General features: G+C 39.6%; 1 protein-coding gene across 6 annotated transcripts in view; it reads left to right on the plus strand.

Moving 5' to 3' along the window:
- LRP1B (LDL receptor related protein 1B) overlaps nucleotides 1-13,620 on the plus strand; it is a 1,129,178-nt gene that overhangs the window by 755,258 nt on the left and 360,300 nt on the right. For all 6 annotated transcript variants that reach the window (XR_013228123.1, XM_077320173.1, XM_077320175.1 and 3 more), the window contains exons 8-9: nucleotides 9,509-9,731; nucleotides 11,504-11,675. Coding sequence is in view for 5 of the 6 variants with exons in the window: in XM_077320173.1 (XP_077176288.1) it covers nucleotides 9,509-9,731; nucleotides 11,504-11,675 (395 nt within the window). In the remaining variant the exon portion in view is untranslated. The remainder of the gene's footprint in view (nucleotides 1-9,508; nucleotides 9,732-11,503; nucleotides 11,676-13,620) is intronic.

Below are 13,620 nucleotides of genomic sequence, written 5' to 3' on the forward strand. Positions count from 1 at the left end.
GTTGCTTAGATTGGAAATAGCTGAGCCACAAGGGCAGCCTTCTCCTACTGCTCAGCTGCTTAAAGGGTATTTCTTGGGCAGCCAGACAGCCCCCGATGCTCACTGCCTAAGAATACAGCAGAGCTGTATTGAGCAAACTGCTCAGCATTCAGCTGTTTAAGCAATCAGTCTCTGGGGATGACTGCTCAAGAAAGCTGTTGTAAATAGCTAAGCCACAGAGGGGAAACCTGGGGAAACCTTTAAACTGCTGCCACACAAGCAGTTTGCTCTGCACATCTCAGCTTTTAAAAAGGGCTTTCTTGTATTTATCTCTGACCCATTTTCTTAAGAGTACAAACAAACATCTTGTTTAGGGCCCTTCATTCATAATAAAGACATATCTGGTAAGGTGCTCTGTGAGAGAAAAGAGCATCCTTGAACCTGCTGAGGTTCCCTATCAAGAGAAAGGGGAATCAAATTTCCCCTCAGGGATTATATTATGCTACACTCAGTGAAATGGAAGTAGTCATGAACGTGACTCCCATCCTGCCCCCGCCCCACATGGCATAAGAGGCAGGGAGGCGGCCAACAACGGAGGCCCCAGCAATTGAGGTGATGGAGTGAGTAGGGCTTTGTGCCAAGCCTGGCCAGCTACCACTTTGCCCATCCCTCAGGTGGCCCCTGGAGTGGCGGCCACCAGCAACGGCTAGATTCTTGCAGATTATGTGCTCCACATAATCTGTGACAATCTGATTTTCTGAGAGCTAGCTTTACTTTGTGTATGTAAGGCAGATTGAGAGGGGGGTAACTGTTGATCTGAAGCAACAGAACAAAGATAGATTAGGGAGTAGCAATCTTCAGCTGAAGCAACAGAAGAAAATTTGAATTCAGTGGCATCTTTAAGAGCAATAAAGTTTAATTCTGGGTATAAACTTTTGTGTACTTGCATACATCATATTTATCTTATTAGATATTTTATTTTCTGTTAAATAAACCTTTGCTGTTCATCTGCAATTGTATCTTGTCTGTCAAGTCAAAAATCCAAAGTGCTGGGGTCTCTATCTACCTCACGTGTAAGTACAACCATAGTCTATAGAAAGTTTCCAAATAAGACATCTTTAAGGAGCTTACATGCTACCAATCTTTAGTTTAAAGCTTGTCTCCCCCTTTTTATTTGATTTTGGGCAGCTGGGGAATCTATAGGAGAGTCAAGAGTGACGGTTGGATATTCTTCAGTTAGAAGGCACTTGCCTAAGGTGACCAGATTTTTTTAACATTGGTAAAGCGGGACACCATTGACCGGCGGGGGGGGGGGGGGCGTTCTTGATTAAAAATTTGGTCTATATGGAGCAACAAAAATTTCATAGAAGGCACAGAACGCAAAAATTGTCTGTGTGGGTGTGTGTATGTATGTATGTATATATACATACATACATACATACATACATACATACATACATACATACATACATACATACATACATACATACATACATACATATATATATATATATATATATATATATATATATATATATATATATATATATATATTTCAACATAAGTACAATTTGCCAGGTACCCCCAGATGTCCCTCCAAAAGTGAGACAATCTGGTCACCTTCCACTTGCCTCCAACATAATCTTTCTCCTCCCCACCTCCAACTACCACAAGTTATACCCAGCAATTTTACCATTCCATTATGTTTCTGAAAATGTCATGTCTTAGTAGAGTTCGCTAACCTAGCCAAGCAAGGAATAACTATCAGCGTTCTGGTTTTGGTTAGTTCTGCTGCAATGAAATATCTTGGAATTCTTGATAGATTTGAGTTGCATGGACAGAGAGACTGTGTAAAAAAAATGCAATTTATTGAGGTGTCAGGGCTGCTCAAACATTTGTCTATTACCACATCTATTAAGAATATTCCATTTAAAAAAAAATCTGCGGTGAGTGTATTTGATAGACACCAATATAACTTTATAGGACTTTCTTTTTAGTTCCCAGAAATGTCTTGACCTAAAAGAATAAAGTGAAGTTTTTAGCTCCATTTCCCCATTTTTATTGTTAAAGTGATGAGATCCAGATTGCTTGTAATGGCTGCATAACTATATAAATCTATAGCTGTGGCATTTTTCACCTTCATGTAGTTGAGACAGGTGATAAAGTTATTCTATGAAAAAAATCTTAAAATCATATATATGCTCTTACACACAAATAACATAAGAGACACCAAAAGTTATAATATCCTGAGTCTGGCAAAGATCTTTTAAAGATTAAAGTATAGTATCCTCTGGAAAACGACTATGTTACATTGCCTACAGAAATGACCCCTAATGTTGATGTCTGTGGGTACCATAGTATCCCCTGACCTGTTTTATGGTGCCCACCAATAGTTTTTACAAAATGGATAGGGTTGGGCTGATTCTGCATGGCAGCAACTACACTGGGCTGCTGCCAGTGCATAGTTGCATGTTCCACAGTTTTCTGTGTTCCCACGGGGGACATATTTCAGTGCTGGATCTGCTCTGGTACCAAAATGTGTTCCATGTAGAACCACATATCAGTGGGGTACCCCGTCCCCCACTGAAATGTATCCCGCTGAGGGATGCAGCCACGGTGGACAGGTTCCGTCACGTGAGGGACTGTGGATTTTTTAATTTTGTAGGAAGGTGGGATTGCGTAGGAACACAATCTCACCTTCCTACAAAAATTAAACTAAAAGTCCAGTCTGCCCCATGGTGCCATGAAGAGGACTGTGGCATTTTTGCTCCCTCCCCCACCCTATGTAGGCCTGGCCTATAGGACAGGCCCCTTTGGTCTAAGGGAACATAGATTCTCACGTGTGCCCTTTGCCAGGGGAAATGAGGGCCCGATCTGGGGCAGGCTCGGGAGGGGACTGGTCCGGTGGCTGTATCATGTGGGAGCGGGGATTAGCCCCACTTCCATATGAGCACCCCTCAGCCTTTTCCATCTATGCATTGCTATGTGTTTCCACCTATGTGTTCCACCCAGCAGTATTGCTGATTGACTGCGCACTTGCCACAACTGCACAAGGATCTTCACTTTGTAACCGAAGATAAAATACGTGTATAGAATAAAATACTTCTAAACAATATGTTCATCGAAAAATGCATCCTGTTAAATCAGAGCTTTTGCCTGAAAAGTTGAATAGCTACTATTAATTATATGTACAACTTTAAACCCTGACATTTTATGATTGGATTCACCTCTTGTGACAGCTATTTCAGTTGATACAGGGAGGAACTATCCTTGTATGTAATGAGCTTTATTTATTCCTGCATTATAGTAAAAGAATTAAATTGCTCAAGCGCTATGGTGAACCATGATCTATTCATTAAGCATTTTAAGGAATTTAGAACACACCTTATATATCTTGCATACCAAGATATGCGTGAAAAAAACTTTACTAATGAGATTTAATTTACACTTATTTACATTCAGTCTTCATAAAACTTTTAATGACCTATATTATTGATAATGAGATGAGGTTGACTGAACAAATAAAAGTATTTAATGAATGGTGCAATTGTTCTTCAGAAGATGAATTAGTTGTGGCCTTTTCTTGTTGTAGACTCGCAGCTAGTTGAAAAGCAAGGTTTCTATTTTGCAAAGTGTGTTGCTTGGGAAATTACCCAGATACCTTCTGATCTTCTTTTTTGCTATAGTATAATAATATTCCACCACCAGTATGCTAAGCCTGATTCACATGCAGAGTCAGAAATTTGAGGTGGTGGAATGATCTGTTTCATTTAAATAGTAAGGTGAGGGGGGGATCATCTTCTTAATAATTCTCCATATAGAAGCTCCAAGATTATTATTATTATTTTAGCATATGAAGAAGAAGAGTTTGTTCCCTGACAATTCATATAATAATATGCTATTTTCTATATACAGGGAAATATTAACATGGGATTGTTTTTTTAAGTGTTCCCCTCACTTGTCATCTGAAGTATTACAGTTAGTTCTACCTCCTCAGTACTCCACCACCTTATTCTGCTACATGTGTAGACAACACCTTAAGCTGTTTTTCTGTTCAGTATTTTTCATTTCCTTTTATTACTCAGTGCAATAGAGATTTGATTTTCCTAGTTTGAGATATGTTTTGATAGTGTAATGACAAAAATACTGATCAGAAACTTTGATCATCTGCCAGAAATGGCAGTTATTTTCTATATAATTTTATTCCTATGTTTATTTCAATAATCATTGACAGAGTCTGAAAGAACTGATTTTTAAATTATTTTAAATGTATTGATATTTTAAATAATAAGCAAATTGAGTTTCTCTTCACTTCTCTGATAATTAATTTAATATTTTATCTGTTCTAATGACTTTGATAACTATACAATTCATTTAATGAATCTGCTTTATATTATCTATCCTTTTTATTCTTTGAGTGAAATGCATATACATACATTTGTTATGAATCTCAGGCCACTGTTGTTAATGAAAATGCTACTTCATACACTATAGAACAAAAAAGTCTAAGACATCCACATGTTTGGGGATGAGGGGCCAGGTCAGCAATCACTACAGACATCTTGCTGACTAGTATTAGTCCATTTTAGAGTGGAATGTATATTTTAATTTGTTAGTAACCTTGATGTCCTTTGAGAGCAGAAAGATGGGATCTAAACTTTGGAAGAGTACATGCATCAAGGGATATTAAAAGAAAGAGTAAGCATGAGAGGAAAGCATGACCTTTGTTCCCCTGCAGACAATGGATTTCCTTTAGCATTTATGGTCTTGTGGGTACTCTGTACTGGTGACATTTGTAGAAGTATCAGTGTTTATACATAAATCATACACAATCTGATGATGTTAAATCTAGCCAATAAGAAAATTGTGCTAGATTTTAAGTTGCAGCCAAAATTCTTTGCTGTATAGCTATAGTGTATATGTATTTTGTTAATAGTATTAAGTTGGTCCTGACATTTATTATTTGATTTCTAATCCACTGCTCCTAGTCCACTAGCCTGGGTGACCCTATAAATTAATTCTATGAATTAATGTTCTCTAGGACATCCTATTACTAGCAGCCTTGCTTAGGACTTGCAAACTGAGGGCCATTTCATATTGGATCTTCCTCTTTTCCTGCTGCCTTCATCTCATAGACTCATTATCCCATTAGGGGATCGCTGCGGCTAAGGATGGCAGAGAGGCCGGTCACCCACCTCCCACCCATTCCCAAACACACACCCCAACCACAAATGAGAACGGAGGCGAGGTCTCTAAGAAAATACAAAAACTTTATAAAACAGTGTGAATGAACAAAGCACAAATATTCAATACAAAGCTTAAAGTAGGGGAAACAATATAAAGGGGAAACCTATGGGGCAGAGGAACCGGGGCAGCAAAGAAGGGGAGAGGCGAACTGGGAGTAAACTAAGGGGAAGGGGAAACATGCTCCCTCCCCCTCCGTGCCCGACAAACCCGGCAGGGCTACGCCTGCGCAGGCTGCTTCCGCCCTTCCTGGCTTCCACCTCCGACGCTCGCCAACGCAGCGGCGCGCTCGCCTCGCTTCCCCTTAGCTTCGCATCGATGCCTCAACACCCGCCGCTCTGGGTTTTGCCGCCGTCGCGCCCGTCCCATGCATAACCGGTTTGCTTCGCGTCTTCCCCCTCCGGGTTTGCCATGTGACCCGAAAAGCGGCCATACATAATGGGCCATAATGTGACCAAAATACGATGGGGAATAGTATGGCTTGAATTAATTTGACCTTGGTTACCACCAACACAGAGCCTCTTGTGGCGCAGAGTAGTAAGGCAGCAGACATGCAGTCTGAAACTCTGCCCATGAGGCTGGGAGTTCAATCCCAGCAGCCGGGTCAAGGTTGACTCAGCCTTCCATCCTTCCAAGTTCAGTTAAATGAGTACCCAGCTTGCTGGGGGGTAAATGGTCATGACTGGGGAAGGCACTGGCAAACCACCCTGTATTGAGTCTGCCATGAAAACGCTGGAGGGCATCACCCCAAGGGTCAGACATGACCCGGTGCTTGCACAGGGGATACCTTTACCTTTACCAGCAACACATCCTTACAAAAGAATATTTTCTAGCACCCTTATATCTGCCCTTCCTGGTCTCAATCTCCTTCTGATTTCTTGAGTGCAGTCTCCCTTTTGGTTGATGGTGGAGCCATGGAATAGAAAATCTTTAACAATTTCAATTTCTTCATTGTCAGCTCTAAGACTGTGAATTCCACAGTAGTGTTTAGTTTTGCCTGCTTATTGTTCAGCTGTAATCTTGTTTTGTTACTTCCTGTTTTAATCTTCCTCAAGAATCACATCAAGTTTGCAGTATTTTCTGTAAGTATAGCATAGACTCACCCAGAGCCAATATTTGCATATCAGGGTTAACCTGAGGGCGGGTCAGCTTTGTCAGTTGGAAACAGCCTGGGAGAAAGAGTGAATTTAAACCCCTGCCACAGCTGGGTCACCTCGCTTTGTCTACTTTGATTCTGTTTCTATCACCTTTTACTTTAGCTTCTCATCTGTATTTAGCAATTTTAAGAATTCCATTTTTCCCCATAAAGGCTTTTACATGTCTTACTGCACATTCTTCCTTGATAATCTCTCTGGTTGTAGCCCCTGGGTTGCATCCAAAACGGTGAAACTCATACACATACTGATTTCACATAGAAAAGCGGGAGTAACAGTCGTATTTTTGCAACAGTAGAAAGTGTACCACATGATATATATGAGTGTCTGTATTCATAATTATGACTTTGAAAAAGATGTGACTAGATGGATCTGAGATTTCAGATTGCCACCTCAAAGGACCCAAGAATGAGGACTAAGACCTAAGCTGTAGTTGTTATTTGAAAAATTTCTGTACTTTCAGAGAACCTCACCATAGCTTACAATATAAAATTATAAAAACATTATATATCATCATGTGTTAATAAAAGTCATAATTCAAAAGACAGCTAGAGAAGTGTAAAAGCAATGTAAAAGATGGAGCAAATTTTTAAAAATGTTAAATATTTTTCAGGCTAAAAGACTTTAAAATGATGTTAACTAACATTTCAGTTCCAAAACTTGAAGCCTACCCTTAATGGATGGCACAGTATTCTCAATTTACTAAGCCTTATAACTTGAAAACCAAAGCCTTAATGATCATAGACTTCTATGAACTTCATAGAACTTCATAGAACTTCTAATGCAAGTATTTAGCAGCCTTTTTACTAATATTGGGAAACCATCTCTCAGCACTATGAAAAAATTCATTTTCTAGAAATCGGATTATTCTCTATAGTGTTAAAGTCATGGAAAGATGATCTTCTATTTACAAATGTAATTTAGTTTCATGAGAAGGTAATCTTGTTAAAATAGTGTAAGGTTAATTGAAATTGATTTGTGTTTACTAAACATAGTAGTTGCTAATCAAAGATCAGGCTTAGAAGCTTTGGAGGTCCATTTGATGGATCCCTGTTCGTTTTACACTGAATGAATCAGTAGTCAAATCTAAGAAGAGATAAATGTGTTATAGCTTCTTCAAGGCTTAGCTGGGTTTTTTAAGTATTTCAAAGTGGATAGGACTAATGTGTCAATAGTCTGCCATCTGTGAGATGTTATGTTGTGGGAGAGATGAGATAGTCATGAACTCTGGATTGCTTCTTCATGCATTATTTGTCAATAGCTCACATTTACTTTACCAGTTGCTTAATTACTTCTCAGATTTGCTACTCTGTTCTATTGATAATTAGCTTCACATGACAATAAATTAATTCTTATAGCCTCAATGCATTTGATATAAGAAAAATACCAATAACTGTCTAGAACTAGTCCAAAATAACATGCGTGTCAGGGGTATGAGATATTCTTTGTTGCCTATATAATTTGTTGCAGTATAATTGTTTTCTTCCCTATCAACATTACTGCATTCTTATTTGGTGTTTGTGTGTGTATATATGTGTGTATGTGTGCATTTGTGTTCGTTTTATTGCATATCTGGGAGGAGATTTGCGGGACAGAAGAAAGACTCACCACAATATGGTTTGGCAAGATAATTACCACAGCTTTATTGTTATACAAATTGAGCAAAGTAGAAGAGTTTGTTCTTATCATGTGCTTTTCTCTACCAGAAGGAGTCTCAAAGTAGCTTACAATCGCTTTTCCTTTCCTTTCCCCACAACAGACACCCTGTGAGGTAGGTGGGGCTGAGAGAGCCCTGATATTACTGCTAGGTCAGAACAGTGCTGTGGCAAGTTAAAAATCACGTAGCTAGCTGTATGTGACGGAGCGGGCAATCAAACCCAGCTCGCCAGATTAGTAGTCTGTGCTTCTAACTACTACACGAAGTTGGCTCCAACAAGGACTGATCCAGCCCCTGGTCCAGCAACCAAACACCCCAGTATTCTTCATGCCATGTGTGCTCTGGTTTGAGATGCATGCTGGGCACCCAGGAGTTATTATTAAGGTACCTGTGGGTGTTGGCCTTTACTAGGGCCCCCTTCTATCACCTGGATATGTGAGCCACATGGCTTCCCAGCTAGAATGCACTAAGGCTTTATTTTATGTATTTATTTATTTAATTTTGGACTTATATACCACCGCTCTCAAAGAGACTTGTGGCGGTTTATAATAAAACAATGCAACCCCAAAAATTCCCTTAACACTTTAAAACATTAAAAGATGGCAGTACATTAGAGTTCCTCCCCCCCCTGTTGTCCAGCTTACAGTCAAGGAGCTCATTTATACAAGTGATATACAAATGAGAGAATGCAAGATATACATTTTTCACTATTAAATCCCATCATTCCAGTTGTAGGAATACGCTTTGTGAAAAAATATTGTATCAAGCCACAAACCAAGTCTAACAATTGCAGCAGTTCTTCTTCTCATTTTTCATCTCCTTTGAATGTCAAATGATTTTTGGTCAAATGATGCCCCCCCCCCTTAACTGTTCTTGTTTTGTGGAAATGTCTGCCAGAGTCAACCTGATAGCACTGATAGTCTTCCATAAACTCTTGCAAGACTGTTCTGTTCTGATGAACTTTCCCAGAAGGTTGCATCTCCACAGCTAAGACTTTATCAGATGGGCAACAGTGGTTATCGGTTTATGTTGTCTGAAACCTAAGGTGGTGTTCCCTTTTTACAGTATCCTTTTCACTAGTAGTTGCTAGTCTAGTGGTCGTGTTTGGGACTGACCAGGAAAGGCAAGCTGAAAATATTTTAATTAAATAATGGAAGCCTTGTTTCATATTTTAAGCAAGTTTTAATATTTCTGAATTCTCAGTTCCTATACGGTAACTATGTGTCATGTGACACTATGAAGCCAAGAAAATTTATTGAGCCACAAACCTATGCTGCTGTGCTATGCTGCTAATATGGGATAGAAAGTATATGTTATACTCACCATAAGACTCTTTGATGTTTTGACTCCAGCAGATTGAATTGGCTCTCCCTTTGGAATTTGATATGCACATGACAAGAATTAAGGTTGCTTCTAATGGCTTTGTTGGGTAGCGTGCATAATTGTAAAAAATATTTCATTTCTTTTTCCGCAGAAAACTCTTCTTTACAGACTATGGGAATGTGGCTAAAATTGAGAGATGTGACATGGATGGGATGAACAGAACAAGGATAGTGGTGTCTAAAATTGAGCAGCCAACTGCCCTTGCCCTAGACCTAGTCAGTAAATATGTTTACTGGGTAGATGTCTATCTTGACTTGGTAGGAGTTGTCGACTATCAAGGACGCAACAGACATACAATAGCGGAAGGCCGACAGGTAACTGTTCTGTTAATTTACAACGTTTCCATGACTCGCTATGAATATTCATAGCCTTAATCATTCTCAGTGACAGTGAATGTGCTCACGGCATGACTTTGCAGGAAATCTATTTAATATATTGAAATAAACGAGAACTGTATTGAGGCATGAGAAGTGAAGGTGCTTAACATGCAACCCGGAAGTGTGAACAACAGGTTGACTTTTTTTTTCTCTTCGACCCAATGTGGTTTTGCTCCTCAGGGTAATTTTAAATAATCAGATGTTGTTAATTGATTTTCAAAATGGGAATCTGCTGAAGCCTTTGAGTGGTGCTCTCAGCAAATCCATATTCCTGACAGGCCCTTTAATGCTAGTACACAGACAAGCACTAGGAAAGGTTTTGTTTTTGTGTTTACACTAAGGGGGATTTAGATTTGTTTGATCACACTTAAAACTGTGGCAGTATGCAGCAGTGTTCAGTCAGCCGGCTCTTACGTCTAACTGTAGTAGCCTCGCATGAAATCTGAGGGTGTGTCTGAATTAAGTGTGCCTTTCAGCTTTTATGATGGCATTTAAAGTCAATTCACAATGAATTTGACTTTGGCTGACCGAAGATGAGAACAGGCATAGACATTAATAAAACTAAAGAAAGGGGCACACTCACCAGGGTTTTACATTTTTTTCACTGTCTTCCTGTGCTGCAGATCTGTTCATTGGGTTATAATAGTTCTCAGGTTCTGCTGGGTGATAGTGCAGTAGTCTGGGTGTCCCTTTTGGGCAGCTGGGATTGAGTAGGGGAACCATAATTTCCACTACACATGAGAACCTGCAATATAGCCCTCCAGATTAATTACAGAGGGACTTTTTTCCTATCCTTACAAATAGGATTGTATAATTGTGGATAGGAGAGCAAATAAACAGTGATTCTGTACTTTTTTCATATCATAAGAATTAAAATTCAGTTATAGAAAAGAATAATATAATAATAATAATAATAATAATAATAATAATAATAATAATAATAATAATAATGTTTCATCTGAAATAAATACAGGGACACAATACATTGCATATCCTTAATATGTCAGAATCACCATTAAAGCAAAACAGGCTATATACATCCATGTTTTCATGATGCAGCTTTCAAAATATATTTTAAAAGGATGTGAGATCTGTTGGGATGGGCCAATGGAGAAATACAAGGAATATATGCTTCTGATCCTCAGTTGTTATCCTTAGAAGGCAAAATTATATGATCATAAATAAATTATAGTGTAGAGACAATTAGGTACACTTGGTTAGCATTAATGTATTTGATATGGTCACTCTTTTGTAATATCCTTGTTATATAGAAAACAAGGACATTAGTGAAAGATGTAACCTCAGATCATTCCCCCAGGTGTGTTCCATTTCTATATGCAGGTATTTGGGGGAGGGATGCTATTTAGTCATAGCAGCAGGATAAAATATTTACAAAGGACCCGAGTACTGAAGAAATTGGCTTAACCTGTAGTTGGATGCTGACTTTGGTTCCTGCTTAGTGTTTCATCGGGTCTGCTTCTCCAAAGCTGCCTTCTAGTCTAGTAAGTTAATTTAAAAACAAAATCACATTGTTAAATAAAAATAAAGCAGAATCCATTTGTAAATTGAGCCTTAATGTATTTTCAGTAACAGCTATTGACTTTCTAAATATCACCCCATTATTTATTTCTGTGTGTAGTCTTGCATTATGGTTTGATTATAACAAATTGTGATTAAAATCAGGTAATTATGTATTTTCTCCTTCTCAGGTTAGACATCTCTATGGGTTAACTATATTTGAAAACTATTTGTATGCAACCAATTTAGATAACTTCAGTGTCATACAAATAAACAGGTTTAATCGTACAGATACACAGCTGTTAAGTAGGCTTCAAAATGCAAGAGAGGTCCAAGTGTACCACAAGAGAATCCAATCAACAGGTAAGTCCCTTGATTCCTTTGTTCACTATGTAAAGATGTCATGGTATGTAAAGATGCCACTAACTGCTTTTTAAATTTCAGCTATCATGTACAGATAATTTGGCTGTATGAAACATTTGGTGAAAATTGGCATTTTATTAAAGGAATCTGACAACGTTTCATCTCTTGTGTATTGTTTGTCAGGATATTGTTCCTACCTTTTCTTCATTTTTGTCCTGTTCAAATTAATGAATTTCTGTGTCAGGCATTCAGCATGTCTAACCATGGTTTAAACTCCTCTATGATTTTTTGGATATCCCATATCTCTGTTCCTCCTTTTTGTTGTTGTCTTATTTGGGTTTACATAGGGTATTATGATAATTTTATTTGTTTCTACATGCCAGTTGTTGGAATGCTGCATTTAAATTTCTGATTCTATTTCTGTCTATTTTGACTTTGGTTTCTTTTCTCTCTTTGACAATTGTAAAGTTTCAACTGTTATTCAACAGGGCTTTTAATTCCATTTAGCGACAGGAATAGTCTTTGAAATTTTTCCTCTTTTTCTGTCCATAGTTCTTCCTGTTTACTTGAACTTTAGTAATATACACCTGTTCTTTATATGGCCTTTAAACTCTTCAGGAATGTTGTTTGGACTGTATTTTTCCTTTATTTGTTTGTTTGTTTGTTTGTTTATTTATTTATTTATTTGTTATATTTATATACCGCCTTCCCCGGGGGCTCAGTCATGGGAGGGTGTCTGGGAGGGACCAGTAGATGTTTTGACTCGGTTGGCCTCAACTGAATGCCTGGTGGAGGAGCTCCCTTTTGCAGGCCCTGCAGAACTGTGGAAGGTTGGGCAGGGCTCTGATCTCCTCAGAGGGCTTGTTCCACAGGTGGGTGCCAGAACTCAGTAGGCTCTGGCCCTTCTTGAGGTCCGACACGCTTCTTTGGGGCCAATTGGAGGTGCAGCCAATTGGAGGTGGCGGAGTGTAAGGCTCTTTTGGGGGTATAGACAGGGGGGCGGTCTCCCAAACTGTGTATGGCCTTAAAGGTGATTATCAGAATCTTAAGTTTAATCCGGAATTCAACTGGGAGCCAGCCAAGTTGCTGGAGTACCGGATGGATATGGGATCTCCATGGTGTTTTGGTGAGAATCCTGGCTGCAGCATTCTGCACCAGCTGTAGTTTCAGGATCAAGGATAACGGTAGGCCTGCGTAGAACAAGTTGCAGAAGTCCAGTCTAGAGGTGCCCGTCGCATGGATCACTGTAGCTAGGTGCTCTGGGTCCAGATAGGGAGCTAGTAGATTGGCTTGGCAGAGGTGGTAGAATGCCAGCCTCGCTACCTTTGTGACCTGGGCTTCCATCGTGAGGGAAGCATCCAGGATCACGCCCAGGCGGAGTGTGTTGCTATGAGCTGGGCAGACACGTTTCCTCCCATGGTCTCGTCTTACCCAACCACAGAACCTCCGTCTTTGTAGGGTTGAACTTCAGGCGACTCCGCTTGATCCATTTTGTCACTGCTTCCAGACATTTGGCTAAGGGTTCTGGGGGAGAGTCAGGCCGGTCATCCATGAGGAGGAAGAGCTGGGTGTCATCCGCATATTGGTGGCAACCCAGCCCAAACCTCTGCACCAGCTAAGCCAGATGGCCATGGCTCTAGTGAGCACGTGGTTGGCCTCGTTGTTGCTAGCATCCTGTCCACTTCAGTTAGTGAGATTCATCTGAAGTGACTCATTGTTCTCTCCAAAGATGGCCAAGGGGCCTCTAGTTCACTTTCTGTGTCTAAAGTTGAAGAAAGTTCACGGCGAAGCCTTGAGATTTTGTCTGTGAAGGGACTCGCAAATGCCTCACAGCTAATTCCAATTGGCAATTATTTTGGCGCCCTTCATCAAGGGTGGTGAGGGATCGGACTATCCTGACTAATTGTGCTGGGTGTGAGTGTGCAGACGTGATGTTAATCGAGTA

This window comes from Paroedura picta, chromosome 2 (genome assembly GCF_049243985.1).
Source record: "Paroedura picta isolate Pp20150507F chromosome 2, Ppicta_v3.0, whole genome shotgun sequence".
NCBI classification, from domain to species: domain Eukaryota; kingdom Metazoa; phylum Chordata; class Lepidosauria; order Squamata; family Gekkonidae; genus Paroedura; species Paroedura picta.